This window comes from Spea bombifrons, chromosome 6 (assembly GCF_027358695.1).
Source record: "Spea bombifrons isolate aSpeBom1 chromosome 6, aSpeBom1.2.pri, whole genome shotgun sequence".
Lineage (NCBI taxonomy): Eukaryota > Metazoa > Chordata > Amphibia > Anura > Pelobatidae > Spea > Spea bombifrons.
The window spans coordinates 26,024,910-26,051,372 of NC_071092.1; the positions used below are offsets into that span (position 1 = coordinate 26,024,910).

Consider the following 26,463-nt stretch of genomic DNA (forward strand, 5'->3'; position numbering starts at 1 on the left):
GTCGCTTCCTTTTCCGCTCATGCTTTCTTCCCGTTGCATCATATTTTCATTCACCGGCGCATAGTGTGTTCGTGATACCGGGTTGGCGAGTTGAAAGCTGGGACAGAGAAGCAGGGCGGGTGAGAGGAAAGAAAAGAAACTATGTTTGTAAAGGAGTGGGAAATAAACTAAGTGTAAAGGAATGTCAGAACCCTAGAGCAACACGGAAGAAGGCAGCGCATGGTTATAAGCGTCAGAGACCCCATTCCTTGTAATACGGACCTGGCTCTTAAGTACTTGGCCCTATTGTACATAAACCCCTGTTCTTGTGCAAAATGTATTTTAGTTGACAAGCCTTTCATTTACGGAATGTATTCGCATAAATGCCTGATATACATGGGACCGGTTATATTTTATCTACAAAGAAGGGTTTAAGGATGCTGTGGATATGAATTATAAAACAGCAGTTACTGGGATCCTTTGTGGTTTAATGCAACGTTTTGTCATTTGGTTACTTGTTTTGCTGGGATAATGTATAAAAAGTGATTCATGTGCAAAATGTAAGAAATGGGCTAACCAATCAGTGGAATCTTCTTGGTGATTTTACTCTTTGGTCCGTTGCTATGGTAATAAGATCACTTTTCATGCTTTACACCAGAATCACTTTTTGTGCATGACCGTCACAAAATATGTTGTCAGTTTGGAATAATCTTCGTACTGTTGAAGTATAATATGTGTTGTTTTTTTTTCTAATGAGCCTTCTGGGAAGGACAGGTTTAAGGATCTAAGCAGACATCTCTTGTTCCATACAAGTAATTAGACAGAATTGACATATATGTCTTTTGGAACATGAAACACGTAATGTTTGGAGTCCCAAGAAACTATACACAAGTGCAGAATAGCTGCTACGTACTGCACAAGTGAACATACAGTATGTGTGCCCAAAGCATGCAAGATGGTCATGTTCTGCGTTGGAAACTTAAGATCCTCCAGTTCGTTTTTGGCTTAGAAATGCACACATAATGGAATTTCAATGTAAGCATTGTATACGTGATTGCCCCATGGATCAGTTTGCTGGCCCAAATAGGCAGCTTCAACCCTGTCAAGACAAAAGCCTCCTGAACAAGCAAAAACCTTAAATACCAAATCCCCCAAGTGATTTTGTATAAAATCTTGAGGTTCTAAGACACAGACAATAGAGTGTTTTATTACATAAGGTTTGGGTCTAAGTAGTATTTTGGTGTCCATCCCATCAATTTGATCAGTTACCTGTTGCATAAGATATACTATACTAGTTTGTCTGGAATGCCACAATATTTCCCCAGCTTTCCTGTTGTAAGAAGTACATCGTAACGAGAATGAACTTAGCACTCAATAGGCCCTGTGGTTACTGGAGTCTGTGATTTCTGTACAGAACTGCAGTTAAAAATGGCCAATATAAATACTGTGATTTTATGCATGGTGGTTGAGTTTCCTTTTAACCACCATAGCCCGGTCACAGTAACAGATCATTACTGACAGTATATATATAAATTATATATATATATATATATATATATATATATATATATATATATATATATATATAATATAACATTTGCACATAATCAACTATTCATTTTATTATTTGGAAATTGTTCTACTGCCTAGCAATCTTATAGTCCACATTTTTCACATGAACGGTAAAGCTTCTTCACATAAATTCAAATAGGTTCTTTTTATAAATAAATACATCACCCCTTTTATAGTAAATTGATTCACACTTTATTATAAGTAGATGTTTAATCTTACTTTAGAACCTTTTTTATGTAGGTTCCATAATGTCTCAGCAAGTGCCCGAGAACATCAACTTTCCTTCAGAGGAGGAGAAGATTTTAGAGTTGTGGAAATCCCTGGACTGTTTCCAAGAATGTATCAAGCAGTCCAAGAATAGACCCAGGTAAGGCTTGGTCTGGTGCATTACATTATATTTATTCATATAGCGCCAGCGGATTCCATAGCCCTTTACAATCAGTCAGTAGGATGCAGTAAAAATCACAAACTATACCAAACTGGTACAAAAACGGAAGAGCTTACAATCTAGTCGATTGAGGGGAAAGTGAAACCGTAAGAGAGGACTGATTGCTGGCTAAGAGCGTTTTGAGGAAAAGGTTGTATGCTTCTCGAAAGAGGTGGTTTTTCAGAGAGCTTTTGGAATTTGCATACAAGGATGAGAATTGTGCAAAGCGGGAAAGATTATTGCAGAGAAGGGGTGCTGCACGGGTGAAATCCTGGATGCGGGCGTGGGAAGAGGTAGAAGAGAGACGAAGGTCATGAGAGGAACAAAGAGAGTGGTTGGGGACAGGGAGGGTAGAGAGATACTTGGGTGCAGAGTTGTTAAGGACTCTGTAGGTCAGGGCAGGCAAATGAATTTGACTCTGAAGGGTATGGGGAGCCAGTGGGCGCAGATGAGGAACTGTGACAGAGAAGGATTAGTCTACTGAATTGATGAGGACTGATTGGGAGGGTGAAAGGAGGGAGAGACCGGTTAGTAGGGAGTTGCAATAGTCCAGACGGGCTATTGCAAGGGAGTGGATTAGTATTTTGGTCGTCTTTTTTTTTTTTTTTTTCTTCTTGTGCATCTTTTCTTCATTTAACAAAAATAATAGAGAGTTGCGTGGGAGAAGCTCTGGCTGATAAGTTCACTCTTTTTGTTTAATTGACTAGCAACTTTAGCTTCTGTCATAGCATTCTAGTTCTTAACAGTTTGCCTTTTTTTGGTTTGGATACTACTAACTTTTGGCTAAATTAGCATATTAAAGAGCTTCATGTATATCAAGTATTTGCACTGAGTCAAAGAAGTTACACGCGCACAGTGATATAGAACGGGCTTTCTTAGCCAAGCAGCACATAGACCAAGGGTGTCCAACCTGCAGCCCTCCAGCTGCTGCAGGACTACATATCCCATACTCTTCTGCCAGCCCCTTTGCTGAAAGAGCATTATGGGAGACGTAGTCCTGCAGCAGCTGGAGGGCCGCAGGTTGGACACAGACGTTTTTGTAGTGTGGTAAAATATGCAGACTAAGGAAAGGTGTTCTCAGATTTCATGGGGGGGGGTCATAACCATTTGGACTGCCCTGTGGTAACTGGTCCTGGCATTCCCATACAGTGCACTGGTTCTGTAGTAGGGCAGAAAGAAATGCTGTGATGATTTGCATGGGGACTGCCTTTATTCAGTAGTACCCATAGCCCGGTTGCAGTAACATATGTTGCGCATATATGTTTATATTTAGCATTTAACAATATTTTGACAATATGCAAAGTTGTCAAAATATTTGTAATTTTTTTTTGGAAATTTCTCTTTTGACTGGTGTTTTTAAACAACCCTAGGAGCAATCAGAAAGAGCCCCTGAATTTTTTTGTGTGGCTTAGTGCCTTTATGTCGGCATTTTAGCTCCTGGGCACTGCCATATTTGAAAGGCATATACAGCCTTTCAGTATGGTGAATACAATCGCTCCTAGGAGCGGTCAAACGGGGGCCCTTAAATTTTTTGTGGTGCTGAATGGCTCTATGTAGACGCATTACAGAAACACCAGCTGACATTTAACCCCACAACATGCCAGACACGTCAATTATCGTTAAAGGGAGGCATTTCGGTCATGTGTCTGGCACATCAATTGTTGTCAATTTAATATGTAGAGTTACACACAATCGTTAACTGAAACAGAGACCGCTGTGTAAGAGGAATAAAGCCAGGTGAGGAGCAGCCAAACTCACTAACAAAATGAGGTTGCTGAAGACAGTTTAATGTCAAAAGTTATACACCATGGCAATATTGAGCCCTTTGCATCAGCAAGATCTTTACCAGGCAGGGATATGGAGGCAGACAAAGTTTCCAAATGTATTGTCCAAGCTCATTTGAAGAAGCCCGAAAAAACTGACAATGTTGAGGACCATAGATGCAGTGGTCGGCCAATTAAACTTAGTGCAGCAGCTGAAACACACATCATGCTTATTTCCCTTCTGAATCGGATGATATCCAGCAGTGCCATCAGCTAAGCATTGGCAGAAAATGGTGGGACTGGAGAAGCCCGATCAGAAGTGGTCTTCATGTAAGACTTGTGACTGAGAAGCCATACCTCAGATGAAACAAGGCCAAGCAACTCAACTATTCACAAAAACACAGGAACTGGGGTGTTTTGGGCCCAATTTTTTTCTGCAGTGTGGCAGCAACCCCAAACATACAGCCAAAGAACTACCTCCAGCGTTAAGATGAGCAAGAAGTCCTTGAAGCGATGGTTTGCCCCACACAGAGCCCTGATCTTAACATTGAGTCTCTCTGGGATTACATGAAGAGAGCGAAGCAACTGAGGCTGCTAAATCCAAAGATGTAGAACCCACCTGCTGGGTGTCTTAAAAAACCAAACCGTGTGCAAGTGTACCTAAACGAATTGATGCAGTTTGAAGGCAAATAGTGGTTACGCCAAATATTGATTTTAACAGTGCCGTTAGATTTTGCAGTTGTGTTTTAGTTTTTACCCTCAAGCATCAGACTGAGGTGCAGAGATGTTTAACGTTTTTCTTTAGGGTGTAGCATCTTACCAGTAAAGGTATTTTGTTTCGCTTTTAATTTTTTTTTTCGCTTTTTTTGTAACCCACTACACTTGTGTAACAACTCCTTCTAATGTATGTAGGATAAGTAAACTGCAGTGCTAAAGAGTTTGGCAGAGGAACCCAGCAGTACGTAGTGACATGGTCAAGGCTTTTAGATAGGAATTGGCTGAAAATGGTTAAGGTTTGGGAGGGATGTTTTTGTAGGGTTTTTCCTTTTCAGTAAAATGGTAAAGCTGCTTATAGACAAAAGTAAACATGTATAGCACCCCCCATGCTTCATTACTTTTTTTTCCTCTCTTCCCATTAGATACACCTTTTACGATGGCCCACCTTTCGCTACAGGGCTTCCTCACTACGGGCACATCCTAGCCGGAACCATAAAAGACATTGTAACAAGATTTGCTCACCAGAGTGGCTTCTATGTGGAGAGGCGGTTTGGCTGGGACTGTCATGGATTACCTGTGGTAATGTTTTCTTCCTAAATCTTGTGGAATGGTTAACGGAGGCTGGATCACAGTACTTGTTTGGCTTTTGCGATGGTGTTTCCTAAAATTACCTAAGCAGCCGATTTGGTTTTGTAGCATTGACATTGTATCATTAATTATAGCATGGATACAGCCATATTGCAAAATAATTGATATCCCTACCTCACTAAAGCAGCTAATTGGTGTTATCGGATACTGTCGCGCTCCCACAACCTTGCGTTTCAATCTAAAGACCTTCATAACATCTATACATTTAGATTTACGAACTTAGAGTATAAGCTGAATTTACCTATTACTGTCTTTTGGAATAAAATAACTCGGTTATCTCCAACAAAGGTTTTATTTTTCTATTAAATATATGTACGAATGTTTCAGATGATTTTTAAATTTTACTAAAGATTCTTTCTTGTGTTTTGATTAATTTTGAATAGTTTTGCCTTATCTGTCATAGCAACATCGGTCCAAAAAAATTTGGATATTTCAGTTTGAACATTGACATTGTTTTTTCTTAGAAATCTTAAATGAACAGAAATATTATAGCAATGAAACGTTAATCTAGAGACTGCATTGTCAACTCTTTTTGGTCTAAGACATCTAGCCCCAATTCCAACATATATATATATGTGCAGACGTGCTTGATTTCTGCTTTTGTATGTGAGCGACTCCTTGTGAAAAGTACTCTGTTAATGTTGGTTTCAAAGTCAATTGGCATTTGTCACATAACTTTCAAGAGATCATCAAGCTCTTGATGTGTAGAATACTAGTATACTTGTGCTACTTTAATATACAGTGAAACTTACCGTATTTCATTTCTTATTGCTGAAACATTTCTGTGTAAAATAAGTTAATGCGATTTGTCACCTGTGCCATCCTTGGACGTGTGTAAGTTTTTTTTGGTTCTTTTTTTACTTTTCAGGAATATGAAATCGATAAGACGCTTGGAATAAAGGGACCAGAAGATGTTGCTAAAATGGGAATATCTGAGTACAACAAACAGTGCCGTGGGATTGTGATGAGATATTCACAGGACTGGGAGGTATATCCCGGGGTTAATTATTGGGCGCTGTAGCACATATTGTTATAAAGACCTCACACTCAAGTCTGATTTAACGTTCCTTTCACATATCCAGAGGAACATACATTTTTGGTCAGATCAATAGCTAATACCTGTCTAGAGCGGGATTTTAAATCCTGTGGCGATTGTCTGACGAGTCATGATGCCTTTTGCTTCCTTCAATGGAAGTTCCATATCCTCTTCCAATAATAATAATAATAAAGCAAACAAAACTAATTACTTTCCCTTGTTCTTTGAACGCAGACTAGCGTGACTAGGCTGGGCCGCTGGATTGATTTCAGAAACGATTACAAAACGCTCTATCCTTGGTTCATGGAGTCTGTCTGGTAGGTTTGTTTGGTGGGGGGAGACTTATAGGCCACAATTTCTAAATGAAATCAATAGCATACAGTGCGTGAGCACTTTGTGATTTATGCAATTTGCTGTGTGTGTTGTGGCATTCTGCGCTGGTACGTGTATGCGCAGTCGTTTTAGAGTGTTTCTAATGACATTGGTGACATGTTTAAAGGCCTCTACGTTTGCCCAGTTCTGGAGTTTCTTTGTCTATACTGTGTCTTCCTTTCCGATGAGTTACTCTCCATTGCGCAATCCACACCACCCCCTGCTGTCCAATCACAAGCGGTGCAGCTCACGGCGCTTCGGTAACTCGATGAGGCAGCAGAACACGCCGCAGCACCGTGCCTCCATTTTGAGAATAGGCCAAAATGTCTGATTTTGCAAGTGGGACAAATAAACCATATGAATCCTTTTTTTAAGCTTAGAATTATTAAAATCGTCATCTACAGTTTTCATCAATTAAATTGTTCTTAATATGGAGACATGTTTTTATAGAGAAATTGATCAAGTGCATGTAGTTACATGGAATTATAATTGCTCAAACCTCATTGTTGCCTAATAGTTCTCTTAATGTCTTTTATAACATCACATATGTATTCAGAGATTAGTGGAAACGGATAAATACTGACATTACAAATGTTTCTTAAAAAATGTGCTTAAAGCTGTAGGTCACAATACCCCTGTTATTCTGCTCCAAAGGCTGCTGTGTTTTGGCCTACTACCTCTTTCTAGTATGTGTAAAAGTGTCAAGGGTAAAGCTTATTTAGATGAGTAAGGGTTTGTTATGGAGCGTTGACCCCTGTTTAATTTTGTCAAAATTCAATTTAGTCATGATGTACAATTAATAAATATTTTAGATGTTTTTATTTTGACGTTCCATGATAAAAGTGAAATTCATTTTTTTGTTTGTGTCCTTACGGAGAAAGCTTTGTTATGCTTTCTCTTTATTTTATTAATATGTCCTGTTAATTGTTTGTTTGAAGAACAAAAGCAATAGCAAAAGTCATATATTAGGCATTTGGTGATAGGTTTGATGTTCATAACAAGTTATTTTGTGTTGTCATTAGGTGGGTCTTTAAGCAGCTGTATGACAAGGGACTTGTGTACCGAGGTGTTAAGGTCATGCCTTTCTCAACTGCTTGCAACACACCACTGTCCAACTTTGAGTCCCACCAGAATTACAAAGTAAGTGATTCATTTATAGTATGAAGATCTGGAACACTCAGCACACAGGAGCTGCAATAACTATTGGAATAATGGAATTTTCGCACCCAAATACTTTAATACGGCAATTTTCATTTCAGGATGTCCAGGATCCTTCTGTCATTGTCACCTTCCCACTAATTGAAGACCCTAAAGTATCACTTGTAGCTTGGACGACTACACCATGGACATTGCCTAGCAACATGGCACTGTGTGTCAACCCAGAGCTGATCTATGTCAAGCTGAAAGGTGAGTGATAGAAGGAAAAATGCCACGCATGGAGCCATCATTAGAAGCATACAGTAAAAAAGATGTAGTCTTATTCCCTTTTAATTCTTATGCTTTGCAAATGTTTTCCTGTTAAAAACTGTGTGCATTGGTCAGCACCCAGATTGCACCCACATGGATTTACCCAGCACGCAGATAGCACCCACATTGATCTGTAAATTTCAGGGCTCTTGTCATTCTGGCTCAGGCGCACCAAGTATTTATTCCATATTCAGCTTAGGCTAAAAAAATACACACGGATATACCCTTACTTATGCTTGCCCTTACACATAAACATTCTGGTTTACACTTACCCTTGTGCCGACATACTTGCCCTAACAGACACTTTCAAAACACAAACACGCACTCTCCCCTTTCTCATAATTTATCTTCCTCGTTATCTTCCCCTTCTTAGCTCTTCAATTTCTTTTTATCTCTCCTTCTCTTCGGTCCCTCATTCTCTTTACCTCTACTCCTTTCTCTTTATCTCTTTCTCTTTGGTCCCCATACTCATCTCTTTCTCTTCCTTTTTTTTTTTACCTCGCCCTTTTTTCACTAGCCCTTTTGTTTCTCCCCTACTTTTCTCTCTCCCTCTCCTTTTTATTTTTCCTTTCTCTTTTATGTCCCCTTTTGCTTTGATTATTTTGATTATCTGGCCTCCAGTTTACTTTCTGTATCACTCCTCCTCTTTATCTTTCCTTCTCTTCTACTCCTTGTCCTTTCTCTCCTTCTCTTTGGTCCCCCATACTCATTCTTTCTTCATTTCTCGTTATCTTTTTACCGCACACGTTTTCCCTATCCCTACCTTTTTTTGTTTCTCCCCTTTCTCTTTTATCTCTTCACCTTTTCTTTGACTCTTTTGATACTTTGATTCTTTCAGTTTACTTTCTCAGTATCGCCTCCTCTATCTCTCCTTTCTCTTTATCTCCCTCTTCTTTCTCTTTATCTCTCCTTCTAATTAACTTTCCCCTATGTCTTTATCTCATGATTTTCTTGCTATCTATTATAAACTATCTATCATTCCCCTTTCTCCCCATCTCTTACCTCTCTGAAGTCCTGTGGTTGGAGCCTGAGGTCTGTTCTCCATTTCACCACTCACTTTCAGTGCCGATCGACCCCAATGTTGGGTTATTAGTGTAATTGTGGGATGTTGCCATTTTTTTTTCACGAGGGCCACATCCATGCTTTACTTTTAGCGGTAGGGTTAAGGGATATTGGGAAGTTTCTTGAGAAAGAAAAAAAAATATATATACTTTATTTTTTTATTTTTGTTTTGAATGGGCAGAAATGTTTCTCCCACTTTCTGCTGATCTCTCCTGTGTCTGTCACAATGTGATTGTTAAGTAGCCCTTCATTGCCGATCCCAATGTGTGATCAGTAATCAGAGTCCAGGCTGACATTACCTGATCTCCTTTGCAGGGACAGAGATGCCCCTACCGCTACAAATAATTGTGACATACGGGTACATCCTATGGGGCATCTGTACGTCTATAGGGATGTTAAGACATTTCATTATGCTCCCCAAAGATGTCTGCCACTTAATTGTGTTGTTTTTCCAGATGAGTCCAATGGGAATATTTATATAATAATGGAAGCCAGGCTGTCTGCATTGTACAAGGCCGAAAATGAATATAAAATTTTGGAAAGGTAGGAAATATTGATTTGTTTTTCACTATTTCAGTAATTGAATCTTTTGTGAGGCATAGCATCAAGCTCATACATTTTCATGGCTGTTAGGAACTGAACAAAATGGGCATGTGAACCTGAGAGCCAAGCTGTAGTAGGTTTGTGACAAGGGAGGGGAGCCAAAAAGCTCTGTGTAAGTTTCTCTCTCCAAAAAAGCTTTAATTTAAAACTAAGTGACATGTCCTTTTGTCAACTCAATTTTGAACAATGCATGCATATCTTCATCTGTACTGGTACTGGAAGAAATAGTTCTGTAACCACCGAGATGGGCTCAGATAATGTTAAACCCCGTATATTACGGAAAACTCCGGTAAGAAGTTGTACCATGGGGCATCCTACATATATTATGATAAATATAAAACTGGGCGCACACACTTCAAACTAAATACGCGTGTACACATATAACATACACGTGTACATATATTGTCTTTCTGTTTTAACAGATTCCCCGGAAATGTTCTTAAGGGAAAGAAATACAAGCCGTTGTTTGAATATTTTAAAAAGGTAAGCCTACATACACTAGTACCATTTTAAAAATGGGTATTTTGAGCTTGTGTTCTATGTTCACATTCGCTAATGTGACTAATTTGCACCTTTTTTTTTATATATATTTTACTATATCTTCTCATTTCAGGCTGCAGACAGTGGAGCATTTACAATTTTGACTGATAACTATGTGAAGTCTGAAGAAGGTACAGGAGTAGTACATCAGGCTCCATATTTTGGAGCTGTAAGTAAAAATATTTAAAAATATATATATTTTTAGAGAAAGATGTGTTATATGTATACTAGAGTAGCATCACATGGTGGCGCTAGAGTGGCATGAATATTACTATTTTTCGTAAAAGTCTCACTCAAACAGCAGAATAAAAAAACCTGAGAAAATTGCATTTCTTGTTTTTATTTCCCAACCTGCCCCCCAGTTATGCACATTTGAGCCCAGGCTTGCCACACTGCCTCCCAGATATGCCTTATACCCCTCTGATATGCCACTGTGCCCTCTGATATGCCCTATATCACCTATATGCCACTGTGCCCTCTGATATGCTATTCTGTCCCCCCCAGATATGCCACTGTGCCCCCCCGATGTGCCCCTGATAGACCTTATAACCCCCACCATGCCACTGTGCCCCTGATATGCCTTATACCCCTTATATGTCACTGTGCCCCTGAAATGTCTTATAACCCCCAATATGCCACTGTGCCCACCTAATATGCCTTATGCCCACTATATGCCCCAGTGCCACTCCTGGGTGTCTAGTGGGGGCAGCTGGTGGCAGGCACTTTCGCTGGAGCTTCTATGACTGAGCGCCAGAAGATGATGTGATGCCTGTGATAGAAGCCCCAGTGGAAGTGCCGGCAGTAGCGGAGGATGTCTGTGTGCATCACACAGATGCCCACTGGCTGCCAGAGAGGAAGATCCAGGTCCCCTGCAGCGCTGCGCTCGATCTTCCTCTCCGTCTCTGACAGCCGTCGAACATTGCGCAATGCGTGCAGACAACCTCCGCTGTGCTGGCCAATACTTCCGCCGGGGCTTCTATGGTGGAGCACCGGAAGGTCACGCTGGTGCTCCATCAGAGGAGCCCTGGTGGAAGTGGAGGACAGTAGCGGAGGATGTCTGTGTGCATCGCACAGACGCCCACCTGCTGCCAGAGAAGAGGATCTGGGCCCCCTGCAGTGCTGCGGGGGATCTGGATCTTAGGGTTATTATGCGACCTCTAAACGAGGGGTATTTTTCGAAAAAGAAAAAAAAAAACCAAAAAAAAAAAAACCTAATCTTATAATCGATAAAATCGATTCAACTAATCGATAATGAAATTCGTTGGCAACTATTGTTTATATTTTTTTTATCGATTAGTTGTTGCAGCCCTAATATGGATTATGATTTAGGATTATTTTGGCACTGTGCGATTTACCAGAACTGACTCTTTATTAGGCCAACATAGAAAAAGATGCAAGCTTTCTGGACATCAAGGCTTTCTCTTATTTACCAATCCACAGGGTAAGCCTAACTGTCCTGTTAGTAACTGTCCATTTTGTGCATTTCAGGATGACTACAGGGTCTGCATGGATTTCAACATCATTCAAAAGGATTCTGTTCCGGTTTGTCCTGTAGATGCATCTGGATGCTTTACCCAGGAAGTGACTGACTTTGCAGGACAGTATGTCAAGGTTGTAATTTTTTATTTATTTGCGTGTGTGTGTGTATCCAGTTGTCCTGGATCTGATGGTCAGAGCTTCTGCGTTTTCTTTTTTGTTACTTAAAACAGGCAGACTGGGTGTGCCATATTGTTCTGATGTCATTATATGTTGATGTTCAAATCCACACAAATATGTGACCGATGCCTTTCTATTGTACTTGTGCTCTCACCTATGTTTTATTTTTTTTTTTAAATAGTTAACTTTAGTGCTAGAGTCGGAGTGTGTGTGTGTGTGTATAGTGCTAGAGTCGGAGTGTGTGTGTGTGTGTATAGTGCTAGAGTCGGAGTGTGTGCGTGTGTATAGTGCTAGAGTCGGGGTGTGTGTGTATATGCTAGAGTCGGAGTGTGTGTGTGTGTGTATAGTGCTAGAGTCGGGGTGTGTGTGTATAGTGCTAGCGTCGGAGTGTGTGTGTGTATATAGTGCTAGAGTCGGAGTGTGTGTATAGTGCTAGAGTCGGAGTGTGTGTGTATAGTGCTAGAGTCAGAATGTGTGTGTGTGTGTATATGCTAGAGTCGGAATGTGTGTGTGTGTATATGCTAGAGTCGGAGTGTGTGTGTGTATAGTGCTAGAGTCGGAGTGTGTGTGTGTATAGTGCTAGAGTCGGAGTGTGTGTGTGTATAGTGCTAGAGTCGGAGTGTGTGTGTGTGTGTAAATGTAGTGCCAGATTCAGTGTGCATACTGTCAGATTGTGTTTTATGAGTAACCGTTTAACATTATCCACAACATACCTTGTTCTTGTGAATTTCTTTGGGACTAAACTGACTTTCACACACTTTACCCCCACAGGATGCTGATAAGAACATTATAAAGCTGCTGAAGGAACGGGGTCGGCTTGTGCATAGCAGCTCGTACAAGCACAGTTACCCCTTCTGCTGGAGGTGAATGATGTTTCCTGTTTAACAATACATAAGGGGTTTATCCTCTAAAAGGAGATTTGTGGTTTCAACTTATTTACTTCACTATTAATTATGAAGAGCCATGTTTCTGGCATGTTTCTCCACCAAGAAGGGCTTCATTGGCCCAGCGTAATTTTTATGTTAATGATCATGGAGACTGAAGAAATATCACTGATTTAACTAAACATACTGGGCCAGCTAAGCTCTTTCTAAAGCAAAAGCTCACCATAGCAAAGGCTATCGCCTATATAATATGGGAAGCAAACTCCTGCTTTAGAAAAAAACCCAAAAACCCCATAGCAGTTATCAAGTTAGACTTTATATTTGCATTAGTGAATAAGTGAATATAATCTAAAAATGCCTGCATTCAGTCTTAACTGAAAGTTATCCGGTTATTGGAAGACTTAATCTATTATTTTTCCTTTAATAACTTTTTTAAAAAACTATTTTTCAAATATTTTAAAAATCATTTTGGAACCTTTTTTCCCCAAGGATTTCTCTGTACAGTATTATTTTGTTTATCTGTATATAATACATATTATTGTACACACACCAGAGCTTTGCGTAACACATTTAGCCCTTCTTGCAGAAGTTTGATTAATATTTATTTGATGTTACCTTTCAGATCAGAAACCCCCTTGATTTACAAAGCTGTCCCGAGTTGGTTTGTACGTGTTGAGCACATGGTTGAAAAGCTGCTTCAAAACAACAGTCAGTGTTACTGGTAAGAAAACCTGCTTCCAAGTGATTGAGTATGCTTATCCCGGAAGAGAGCTTGTAAACACCCTTATCATGGGTCATAGAAAATATCTATTAGAGCTTTAGTGGTGCTTGAACATTTTGTTAAAAATAGATGTACAAATATCTAGATTGTATTCCAGTTTCTCTTCTGGATGTTTTTAACTGCATAAACGAAATAGACAGTGGCTTAAAATAGCTTTTGTCCATGAATGCTGTGATTTAACGAGTGATGTCATGCAGACAGCCCCCAAATCGTTTAGAAGCTCTGTTTGGTGAGATGTGAATACACTTTGCTCTTTGATTCCTCCATAATATGCCTTACCTGCCTTTGGATGCCGCGTCCTCTATATGCCTTCTAACTACTGAGGGATTTGAATTAATGAATCTAATTAGGGTCTTGTATTTTTTCCTGTGGGTACTTACTCTGGCACTTGTAAAAGAGGCCACTTCTTTTGATCCCAGACTAACTAGCTAGGGAGTAAGAGCCGCATTGTATTAATAGAGGACGGTGCCTGCTGTGCTTTCTTTCAGCTGTATTAATAACCCATTTCTCTGCCTAGCTGGGACAACATTCTATTCCTGTGCCTTTTTCTGGGCAAATGATATCTCGGCATAATTGGTTTTCTAATTAGCTTTGTAACTAGTTCAACAATCTGACATTAGCTTCAGAGGAAAACTTTGTGCAAACTTGGCAAAGTCTGACCTGAATATACATATCTGAACTAAATCATATTTATTGAAGCGGTGATGGAATGCTCTATCCACTGTCTGTCCTTATAAGATAGTTACGCTGCTACTGATGGCAAGCCAGAGCTTGGGCTCGGTCTTTAAACTGCACGGAGCTCAGCTCCGAGTATTAAAGGTCCCCAACACAAGTTCACATGAACTTACTGAAGTACCAAACTAAAGTGGACTAAAAACTTTGTATCTATTTATTTCTTAAAATATATTATAAATAACTTGCTTTGCATTGATTTATATGTTGCTATCAGAAAGCCATAATGGCTCAATATGCAGCTTCATATAAATTTTTCATTTCTTAAACTTTTTTAATCTTAACACTATAACTTCGCAGTAGCCTCGCATATATTGTTTTTGTATTTTGTGTCGTGTTTTAGGGTGAGTTTTGGGTAATAAGAAACTATCAGCTGTCCTACTCAAATATGCGTTTATAAAGTACAGAAATACAATACATTATATGTTAACCAGCTCTGATTAGACACTTATTTGTGCAGGTTTTTTAACTGTACAGTGCGTACGCGACGTCAAAATTGTATCCTACAATTTGCACTTTTGATACATAAAGTGCTCTGACCAATAACCATATTTAATGATCCAACATCTATAGTAGCTGGTACCAAAGGAATAGCGTGACGATAACCCATTTGGTTTTGTCCTTGTGTTCAGGGTTCCTGAGTTTGTGAGAGAGAAGCGTTTTGGTAACTGGTTAAAGGATGCCAGGGACTGGGCTATTTCCAGGAACCGTTACTGGGGCACCCCCATCCCGCTATGGGTTAGCGAAGACTTTGAAGAGGTTTGTATTTGTATTACCATTTACAAGCAAAACAGTGGGGAAAAGGCTAAAACAGTCTGGCAAGATGCTTAGTGTGTTATTTTTTTATTTTTAAAAGCTCATCTGGGAAGGGTCTTTCCTCGGGCTGGATTGGCCTTATGTGTTTAGTTATTGTGTGTTTGTGTTAAATATGCTTTTCTGTACAGTGGTGCTGTGGGCCCGGAAATAACTACACTGGCCTTTCTATTTAAAATGTGCGCTGCTAAGACTTGCGGGTCCAAAGTAGAGAAACTTCCATGGGCCTGGCATGTCTTGTGCTTATGCTTTTCTGGTGTAAATAAAAAATAAATAAAAATGCTTGTGTGCAGGTTGTGTGCGTGGGGTCATTGGCAGAGCTGGAAGAGTTGACTGGGGTGAAGATAACAGATCTGCATCGAGAGAAGTGAGTCCGACCCTTGGGTCTAATCTCTACATACCGTTTTATGTAATGAAATGTTTTCTCTTGAGTAATCTGACATTTTTTAATTTTGTGTTGATTTTTGACCCCCTGCTTACACAAAGATCCTTGCTCTTGCAGACTTGTGTTGATCTTAATTTCTGTTTAATTCAAAATGCTGTTCTGAAATAAACAGGGAACTGTATCAGGGAACTGTATCTAATAACTGTACACAGACCACACAATGTTTTGTGACCTGTGGAAAAATCAGTTGTCAATCATTCAATTGCCATTGCCATCGTTTTTACCCTTTTCTGTGTTGATTTCATTTTTTAAACCAACCTTCTATTGTTAACACAATTACGTGAATATTTTATACCCTCTTGAGGCTTATTTGATTGAGCCCTAAAGGGGCTGCTGTAGTTTGTGACAAATTACATATCTCCGTTATACATGACTGGCTTCCTTCTCTCACGTGCCAGTGTGGATAACCTCACTATACCCTCACGACTTGGGAAGAGCCCCCTGCGGCGTGTGAACGAAGTCTTTGATTGCTGGTTTGAGAGTGGCAGCATGCCGTATGCCCAAGTGCACTACCCGTTTGAGAACAAAAGAGAGTTTGAGGACTCTTTCCCTGCCGATTTCATCGCTGAGGGTATTGACCAGACCAGAGGATGGTAAGTAGACTAATGCATAAACGATAATAAAAAGGTATTGTACAGTTTTCTGTAAAATTTGCCCCTGATTGTATTTCTCATGTGCCTTTTACCAGGTTCTACACACTCCTGGTACTCTCCACAGCTCTCTTTGGCCAGCCACCTTTCAAAAATGTCATAGTGAACGGTCTCGTCCTGGCCAGGTAAGACCTTGATGCTTCGCACCGAAATGAAGGGTGTATTTTAAGATACAATTGTCTCTTTTAGTTGCCTCGCTGCAGAGTTGTATTTCATGGAACACATTAAATAGTAACATGTTTAAAGGAAACTTATTAACAGCTCTAAAATACTCCAAAAGATTTGCTAAACTTCCATGATTCAAGTAATACAAAAATAATGCATTTTAGAGGAGGTGTGTTACAATAATTAAAAAAAATAATTAAAATGTTATTAATTGGGGGTCTATTTTTATAAAGCACTCAGTGGGCCCATGAACAGCGTAGTAATGAAGCCTTTTCTTCAGCTGTTCGCTAAAAAGTGTCGGCTAACCCCTCTTGCAGGGGAAACTCACCTGGTCTCTCGCTTAGACGCATATTGCATTTCGTCATCATGCAAGCCATGGGAACTTTGCAGCAGCTCAGGTGTTGGTGAAATAGATCGCTGCGGAAATAAGATACTACATTTGCAACAATGCAAGAGAGCCTGGAGTTGCTTGTTACATAGTGACATTATGCGTCAATCCTTCAAGATTTCGAGATTAACAAATTGACCGTCGTTTTAGAAAGAGGGGCTTTCCAGAAATGTTTCACAATAGCGCACTATGGCAACTGGAATAAGCAAAATCAAACATTTCTTTGACATCATTTTAGTCTGGTTTGTGTTTGCCACAAAGTTTCTTCAGTTATTCTGTCCCACTGGAGTTACGATATCTGCCAGGTTCATTGTCTTGTATAGAAGCCGGCTTGAATTTTCTATATTTTAAAGTATTCTTTAACATGAATACAACAGATCTGTTTTTCCTTTTAAAACAGCGATGGTCAAAAAATGAGCAAAAGCAAAAAGAATTACCCTGACCCGATGAATGTGATCAACAGCTATGGAGCAGATGCACTCAGGTTAGAACTCATATGTGGTTGAAGTCACACATCTTTTATTCATCACAACATATGCCAGCTGGTGTCTTAGTTGCAATACTGCAAACCCCTCTCCTAAGTCACAACGGTTTAGTATTGTAAATATTTTGTTCTATATGGTTTGCAAATCTAGTTTTACATTGCTGGAGTGTTCCACTAAACGTAATATATATATTTTTTAATGTTTCCATGCTACTTGGGTAGTTTAGTGCAGTGTATCGCATTATATATATCCTAGATCTATCCTATAAGCCCATTTGAATAGAAAGCATTCATAATTCAATGCATTTCCCAGGTGTCAATCCCCTATTTGGTGTGTGTTTGGTGCTACCCTACTTGCCCCCTTCATTTCTATTTTTCCAGTTCTTAGATCATAGAAACACAATGGAGTGTGTTTTCCATTTAATCTTCTGCTTTCCTTTCGCTTGCCTTCCAGACATTGTCAAAACCTGGCTTCCTAACTGTTTATATACGAGTGGCAAAGAACTCTTTCCAGGCAGCCAGCAGGGCTTTCCTCGCCATTAAAGGACAATCTGTATTCAGCCTGATCTAACACATTTGGCTTCCAGCTCTAGGGGAAAACCCATTGCTGACTGATGTAACTCTAAAAAGTGGAGAGAGAGCAGGTCTTATTTTGGCAGTTTTTTGAGAGCCGGCTTTATTACACGTCAGCGGTAGTTAAGTTGGAACATGGTTAGCCTTAAGTGTAACGGAATAGGAATAGCAAGAGTGTTAATAAGAATGCCATTAGCCAGCTGAGTACCAGCAGTATTGATATGCAAGTCACATCTTTATTTATACAGCTTGATCTGATCTCATTTATGTATGATCAAAATAGTCTTATATGTAGCTACCATGTGGTATGTTGTGTCCTTTTTGCAGATTGTACCTAATAAATTCCCCAGTGGTAAGGGCAGAGAACCTGAGGTTTAAAGAGGATGGGGTCCGAGATGTGTTAAAAGACGTGTTCCTTCCTTGGTACAATGCCTTCCGCTTCCTGATGCAAAATATCTACAGGCTGAACAAGGTACACACAATCTCTAAACTGTGAAGATAAAACAAGCTTAGGCTTTGCATAATGTATCCATGCATAATTACCCAAATCATTGCATTTTTTTAATCAATTTTTCCCATACTCACGTGACAACTTGGCCTAGTTTCCTCGTGTATATAATAAGTATAGCGGCACTGAGGGAAAACAATGTATAAAGTGTAACATCGTGTAACAATGCTGTGTCTGATGTGAGAAATGTTGCTAGAGAACCCCTAGGCATAGTAGAGTAGCCATGGTTTGTGATCTCCCATGTATTTACTTCTCAGGAAGAGAACATCCAGTTCCTGTTTAATGAAAACACTGCAAGACCCAGCAGCAACATCATGGATAAGTGGATTCTTTCTTTCACTCAGTCACTCATCCAGTTTTTCAAAGCTGAAATGATGGGTATGTAGGTCATCTTGGAGGTCTCTCCTGGGACAATTTATTTCTGTGGCAGTAAAACATAGTATTAGTGCTGAGTCTCAGTAGATCTAATTCTTTGCTACAGCCTACAGATTATATACCGTGGTCCCGCGACTTGTTAAGTTTGTTGACATGCTTACAAACTGGTACGTACGGATGAACCGCAGGCGATTAAAGGTAAGATATTTTTTTTTTTGTGAAAAAAATAGTTGGTACTTGCCACAAAACTACCTATTATTTAGCTCTTGTCTTAAATGGATTTGTGAAGTGAGCGATTTTGGTGTTTTTCCTCCAGGGTGAGAGCGGCACAGATGATTGTCTGATGGCTTTGGAGACCTTGTTCAGTGTTCTGTTCTCTATGTGCAGATTAATGGTGAGGAATCAAGTAATATCTTTGTGACTGTTATACCTAAAAATCTTGGGTCCAAACTTTTTTATGGGAACAAGCTCAAGGCGCAATTTCTATTAAGTCAATGTGCACTTAACCTTCTCGCATCCTCCGTTAAAGACTTCCAATGTTTATGTAACTCTTTTAGGCTCCCTTCACCCCGTTCATCACAGAGATGATGTACCAAAAGCTGCGGTTGCTGATTGATCCGGCATCCATGCAGGATAAAGACACTCAGAGTATCCACTACCTCATGCTTCCGGCTGTCAGGTGATCATTTACATTATATGTAGAGATATTACATACAGCCTTCTCTCTGTGTTTTAAATATTATCGAGTATATGCTAACGGGTTCTTTTTGTTTTTTTGAACATAGAGAAAATTTGATTGACAAAAAGATTGAAAGTGCAGTGTCCCGCATGCAGTCCATCATTGAGCTTGGGCGAGTCATTCGAGACCGAAAGACAATGCCCATTAAGGTAGTTATGTTATTTTTTTCTTTTTCTTTAACCTTGAATTTCCTGTTTGGATTACAATTAGGTACTATGTAATTCACATTGCTCTTTTGTTTAACACAATCCACATCCCATGTCCTCCTCCGCAGTATCCATTAAAAGAAGTGATCGTCATACACCAGGATCCAGAGGCCCTGACGGACATCCAATCCCTGCAGAAGTATATCTTGGAGGTGAGGTGAAATGGCCCACATCATACACACACACACACACACACACACACACACACACACACACACACACACACACACACACACACACACACACACACACACACACACACACACACACACACACACACACACACACACACACACACCGGGGGGGTTTCACTGCTACATCGAATCCCTTGCTGCAGATCGGTTTCTTTGATGTTCCACAGAATTAGCTACATTCTAGATTATTAATTAGTGATATGACATTTTAGGTTGATTGCTAGAGGGAAGATATTTTTAGCAAGCTCTGGATATTTTCAATGTCATATTTAAATTTTGCTAAGTTATCATTTATACGCCTTGCCATTTTAATACTATTTTTAAAGCAAAATGTCTGCTCCATACTTTCCACTGTTCAAGCACTCTCCACCTCCTTTAGTCGCCTTTATTTGTGCTCTCTGGAGATGAAAACTGTCAGATGTTGTTATCCTGTCGGAGCCATATAACTAATTTCAAGCACTCCTTTTCACCAGGCTTTGGCTAAAGTATCACCCGCATGATTAAACATTACATACACTGTGCCGGCTTTGGAGCTTTACTGATAACTGTTCTTTTTCTTATTGCTACCTGTACGATATACTATAGTTTTATTGGTGTATAGTCATGATGTTATATGCATTCTGCTTAGTTTAGCCTGCTTTTCCGACTTCTTCAAACTATTATTTGGGGGTCTACAAAGGAATTCATTAAGAGCGGATGTTTAGTCCACCGTCTGCTAGTCTTGATCTCTTTTCCAATGTGTGACACTACATTCCCTATGCAGGAGCTGAATGTTAGGCAAGTGACTGTTTCCACCAATAAAGACAAATATGGAATACGCTTGAGGGCTGAACCGGATCATATGGTGCTAGGGAAGAGGCTAAAGGGGGCATTTAAATCTGTCACGGCTGCCATCAAAGAATTGCAGAGCGATCAGCTGGAAGAGTTCCAGAAGTCAGGTAAATTGATCATCTTACACAGCTTTCAATGCGTTTCCCTAGAAAATAATCTTGGTGTATAAAAATGTTTGCTAACTTATCACTTTTTCCTGCAGGCTCCATAGTGGTTGAAGGCCATGAGCTACATGAGGAAGACCTCCGGTTACTGTACTCCTTTGAACAGGTGGCTGGAAGAGATGCTCAGTTTGAGGCCCACTCTGATGCTCAGGTAACAAAGTCCAACCTTTCCTGTTTCTCTCTCTCTCTCTCCCTCCATTATTGTCAGATGCTCTGGTTCTTGATCAGCATTTTACATGTCTTATGGGTGTCTAGTACAAACTTTTCAGATGTGATTTAATGTGTGTAGCTGTAAATCACCCCTTTTGCCACTGATGACCTTGTCTTCTCCCTGTAGGTCCTGGTTCTGCTGGATGTCACACCAGACCAGTCAATGGTGGATGAAGGTGTTGCAAGAGAAGTTATTAACCGCATCCAGAAATTAAGGAAAAAGGTTGGTCATCTCTTCTGCCATTAATGAGGCAATGTTTCAAAAAGATGTATACTTTCTTGAAATTTTCAAATATTTAGGTTTACATGAATGCTGTCTCTTCTTGCAGTTAGAGTTCTACACTATGCCGAAACAAATGTAATTTGGTTTTTATATAATTGTGTCTATTGTAGTGGCACTATCAGATAATTGCTCTCCTTTTAAAAGAATATTAAAAGGAGAAGCTTGACTATGCTTTACAATTTTTGAACTGTCCTAACGCATTGCCAACAGACATCTAAACCTTTCACCCTAGACACAAAGCAGACCCATTCCATGGAGAGAGAGAGAAATTTATTCTGGCCATTGTTAATTTAACAAGGACATATTTTGGGTGGCTGCTTATTTTAATGTGCAATAATCTACTATTGCCACTGTTTGATGTATTGAAAAGAAATTCACAGACAACTACGCACTTTATTGAAAGGGATTAAGCAGGGCTATTAAACTGATATAATTTCCATCAGGTTATTGTAAATGAAACGCTTTCATGAAGAAAAAAATATAGTTTGAATGACTTAGGCAAGGACTTTTCTTGATTTATATCAATCGGCATAATGGTCAATGTTCTGTTAGCGTTACTTGCACGTTTCTCTTTTTGTGTCTTAAGTGCAAGGTGTTTTTCAGGGAAATTTGGTTCCAACTGACGAGATCACCATTTACTACCGGACGCAGCCCGAAGGCGATTACTTACACTCAGTCATCGAGAGGCACACAGATTTCATTCTTGCCACAGTCAAGTCTCCTCTCAAACCTTACCCAGTGCCACCCTCATCTAGTGTCATTATCCAGGAAAAGACACAGGTAGGAAGAGCCACTGTGGCGTCGGCACCTGGACTTGGTTATTATTACTTAGTCCAGCCAGCTGGAAAGCCACATGCTGTCTACTAATAATAATAATAATAATTCTGCCCTATACAAAAATTCCAAGGTACTTATATCTGCTATATGTTTTATATTATAAGTGCAATATAATAGGTTACGTTTTATTCACAGGGCTGTGAGGTCTGTGAAATAAGTTTCTCAACTGGGAAACAAAACGCTTTGTGTATGTTTTGATCTAGTGGAAGTCTTTTGGTAGTATCTATCGAAAGTACATCTGTACATTGTCTCTCAATTGTTACAAAGTCATAGTACATAGAAACATAGAATAGAACCATTTGAATTCCATTGTTATGAATTGATCACATTTTGTTCAGTTGAAAGGCTCGGATCTGGAAATCACACTGGTCAGGGGAGCGCAGTTTGTTGCCGATGAAGCATCTGGACCTGCCTGTGCTTGTGTCAATCTACAAATAGCTGTTAATGGCGCAGAACACAGTAAGAGCTGACACTTGTTTCCTTAATCTCTGTTTTAAGTTCTTTTGAGGTTGCATGACCGTTTATGGTGCTATATTTTACTTTGCGAATGTTTCAAGATCTGTTAATGCTTTGAATTTGAGTGTGACTCAATTATAATTAAACAGCCCAAATCCGTTCTGGTTTGTAGTCTTGTAGGGTCTTCAAACTGCATGTCTAGTAACTTAAATTATTCTTCTTAAGAAAGATTAGGTCAGTTATTTGCAGCATGTAAAGGTTGTGGTATAAAGATTTCTAATTGTATTTAATTCATTTATTAATGTTTCATGTGTACATCTTTCAGATGGTTTTCTCCTGTTAGAGAACCCAAAGGGTGATGCCATTACTAGTTTTTCAGAGCTGAAGTCTGCTGTCTGTAATATATTTCATCTGAAGAGTACCAAGCTGGCCGTGTACAATGGAAACACAGGTATATTCAATAGGAAAAAACACAAAGCTTTAAAATAGTATGCTCACTTGTTTTAAACCCCCCAAAAATAACTTGTCTTGTATGTTAAAACCTTCTTGTATTAGTCTTTACAACTACTGTAGCCTTACTGAGCAAAGCAATATCATAGTATTTACAAACATACATGCTAACTTAATTTACCTTCGTTTGCAGAGCTGCCAGTTGACACCAACTTGCAGAACCTGAATGGGAAGACTCTGCACGTTACATCTGGGCCTCCTCCCGCCATATCTAGTGCTGCCAGCCAGACAGCCTGCCAGTATATCAACTTGAGACTTTTAAGCTCAAGCGTGCAAGGTAAACATTTATATAAAGGCACCTTTTCTAGCAGCCTTGATGAAACATGCCAAAGAAGTATGTTGTAATGTCTACTATTATCTCTTCAGGGACCTTGCTGCTTGAAAACCCTGTTGGTCAGAATGGTCTGACTTACAAAGGTCTTCTCCATGAAATAGCTAAGGTGTTTGGCCTGAGGAGTCGGCGGTTCAGACTTTTCCTTGATTCAGCACAAAATGAAGGTGAGTGTTGTGACCTCATATCCCACATGCTTTTTTAAGCATAAAATGGACCTCATGCTATCCTAAATCTGTACTAATTGAAATATATATATATATATATATATATATATATATATATGTATATGTATATATATGTATATGTATATGTATGATGCAGACCTACACATACATGCACATACACATATATGTATATATTACATACATACAGTGATGTATTTAGGCTGAAGGGTATTTCCCCTGTACTCACTCCTGTGCCACTGCCCTCTGCTTTGAGACATTATTCCTCAGCATTCTGTCTCTTAAGGGCATGGGACACGGATACCGCATACAACGGAGACTGTGCCAGCTAGGGAACTCTCAGATCTCACCGACCAACGCATTAAGGAACTTGATAGCCTTTTTGTGACCAGGGTTCTCCCCCCAGCCTCTTGGATGTTATTATTCCATATTTATTGGTACTGCTCTTTTACACAAACCTTTGATTAGTTAGTCCTATGTGATGCAGCACAGCCACATGTTATGCTTTTATTCAAGGTTTTCTTGCAAATTGGGACACAATGAGAATGCAGAATCTGGGCTGATGCATTAAAAAAAAAAAAATCTCAATTCACTTGCTGTCTGAATCAGTTTTCAGTTTGTGAGGCCAAATGTAATTACTGCTATCTGGTTTCCCATCCAAAGTGATGTTGGTAAAATGAAACAGATATATCAAACAGATTTATCTATCCGCCTAACCAATGATTAATGTATTTTATTTGTAGTGCACAGTCAACAAACCAACCTATCTTAGTAGTGTCCTCTCATAAACTGTGATTAGGCCCCAAACGATCAGAGAACTTAACTCTCATGTCCCCAACATATACTGACACCAGGGCTGCTTGTTAGTGCAACTGTTGTATTCTTTCATATATTAAAAAAACATTTTAACATTAGTTATTTCAGGGTAATATACTGTGCCCAGTAAAAAATACAAAACTGCAGCACCACACCATCTAGTGTGTCACTACTAGAAAAAAGTAAAAATAATACGAAAGTGGGGTTGGTGCGCGGTAACCATAAAAATACAGTAACTTATCTCATAATTTCAATGTGATATAGGGAGTGGGTGCACGTTGCATATATATATATATATATATATATATATATATATATATATATATATATATATATATATATATATATATATATATATATATATATATATAATAAAAGAGTAAATACAAACATAATGTTCATAAACACCAGGTTTAAAATAACCCACTCAAGTGGCCACTCGCTTTTTACTGAGCAGTTCACTGCTCAGGTTATATACAGGAAAATATAAAGTACCTAAGTCAACATAAGTGACAGTGATCGCCACATAGTCCAATGCTCGCTATAACCACCTCCATAGAAAGCGACCGGTATACAGGTCTAGTGGATATCCAAAATGAATGTAAAAGCATTCATACTTGCTCTATTCTTTAGGTTAAATAGCAGTATCTTCCATGTCACTTTTATCTCAAGAGTTTGTCCCTGCAGACCATGCCCCTGAATGTTCCGCTGCATTATATATGAAAAGATTGATCTCCATTATACACTTGTTTTGGATTTATTTCAGAACTGCACGGTAATTATTTTTCTGTCTCCACAGAATTGACCCCAAGTACAGCTCTGCCAAGTCTTAACACGAAGACACTTTATGTTCATGTCCTCCCAACAACGGCTGAGTGTTAGTAGAGTTTCCCCACTACCTGAGGTTGAATCACGTGGGATCAAATGTGATATTACCATTTAAACCACACAGATCTGGAGAGATTTGAATTATCAGCTGGGTTTGAATAGATCCTTTTCTTCCTTTTGATGTGCGCCCATCTGTTGCCCCATGCTGTATGGGAAACTGCTAAGTAATATCCATACTGAGTCTACTTAAAGTGTTTCAGAATACCTCTCTGATATGAAATAACTGGTGACCATAATGTGGCAATATATATATTTATTAAAGCATATCTTCCCTTTCCAATCTACTGGCTGCGTATGTTTATATTTATCTGTAAAGAGGTCATTTTGGAAATGTTTTTGAATTTGTGTTCATCCGTTGGACATGGTGAAATTATAAGTACATAGGATTTGAGTCAAAAAAAGAATAGTGTTATAAATCAGTTTGATCATATTTCTCATAGAAGATTGAGCATCTTCTCACGTTTCACTTTTGTGGGACAATAAGCAATGAGAGTGGAATCCTCTCCTTTGTGTTGCGAGGCTGACTTTAAAAGGGTATCTCAGCTTGGGTATGGAGTAGATCAAACAAAACACAAAAAAGCTATACTTCTGGGGACGTACCTCAGCTTTCCGTTTATCACAGGAGGTTTTGGATTCTGCCGTGCGGGTTTCGTTCAGTCTGGTAGTGCTTTCATGACCCAGTGTGCATATTTGTTTTCATATAGTCTCATTCACAACATTATCAAACAGCCATTTCAGTGTAAAGTTCAGGATTTTGTTCTGTCACTCAGTCCTTTAGACTTGTGTATGACCAATTTTAAGTAAAATTAGGATTGAATGCATTATTTTCACAGTGGTTTTTGAATAGGCCTGATTTAGAGAGAGAATGAAGCGGGGCTAGTCAAAATGTGAGCATTGGTACTTCAGAGGGCCGCCACGCATTTGTCTTAGGTGTTTCTTTACTGTACTAGTATTGCAACAGTAAATATTTTGGACAAACAAACGCAAGAAAACAACACAATGTAACTATTACCTGATTTTCTGTTTCGATACCTAGTTTTCACATTGGTTTTGACCAGATCATTTTTGTGGGTTGGAATAATACATATAGTGGGAGGCTGACGACGGATAACTCCAACGTCTGGTGTGTGGTTCGTTTATTTGATATGCTACGTAAACAAAAATTCAGTATTC

The 26,463-nt window shown here is 39.3% G+C and overlaps 1 protein-coding gene and 2 non-coding genes across 3 annotated transcripts; all 3 read left to right on the forward strand.

Moving 5' to 3' along the window:
- IARS1 (isoleucyl-tRNA synthetase 1) lies at positions 1 to 25,574 on the forward strand. The gene is made up of 34 exons (XM_053469004.1): positions 1 to 119; positions 1,792 to 1,918; positions 4,881 to 5,037; positions 5,975 to 6,094; positions 6,377 to 6,459; positions 7,537 to 7,654; positions 7,774 to 7,921; positions 9,499 to 9,586; positions 10,069 to 10,129; positions 10,260 to 10,355; positions 11,675 to 11,797; positions 12,614 to 12,705; positions 13,349 to 13,447; positions 14,872 to 14,998; positions 15,346 to 15,419; positions 15,896 to 16,090; positions 16,186 to 16,272; positions 17,101 to 17,184; positions 18,085 to 18,229; positions 18,523 to 18,643; positions 18,747 to 18,838; positions 18,957 to 19,034; positions 19,198 to 19,319; positions 19,426 to 19,528; positions 19,654 to 19,737; positions 20,543 to 20,717; positions 20,813 to 20,925; positions 21,112 to 21,207; positions 21,871 to 22,047; positions 22,443 to 22,563; positions 22,886 to 23,011; positions 23,204 to 23,347; positions 23,437 to 23,568; positions 25,202 to 25,574. Exons 2-34 carry the CDS (start codon positions 1,800 to 1,802, stop codon positions 25,282 to 25,284), a joined length of 3,783 nt encoding a protein of 1,260 aa, XP_053324979.1. The 5' UTR covers positions 1 to 119; positions 1,792 to 1,799; the 3' UTR covers positions 25,285 to 25,574.
- Positions 1,358 to 1,488, forward strand: LOC128501030 (small nucleolar RNA SNORA84). Its single transcript, XR_008354976.1, has one exon. It is a non-coding gene; the product is annotated as a small nucleolar RNA SNORA84 (small nucleolar RNA).
- LOC128501031 (small nucleolar RNA SNORA84) lies at positions 3,093 to 3,226 on the forward strand. The gene has a single exon (XR_008354977.1). It is a non-coding gene; the product is annotated as a small nucleolar RNA SNORA84 (small nucleolar RNA).
- Positions 25,575 to 26,463: the final 889 nt, after the last annotated feature.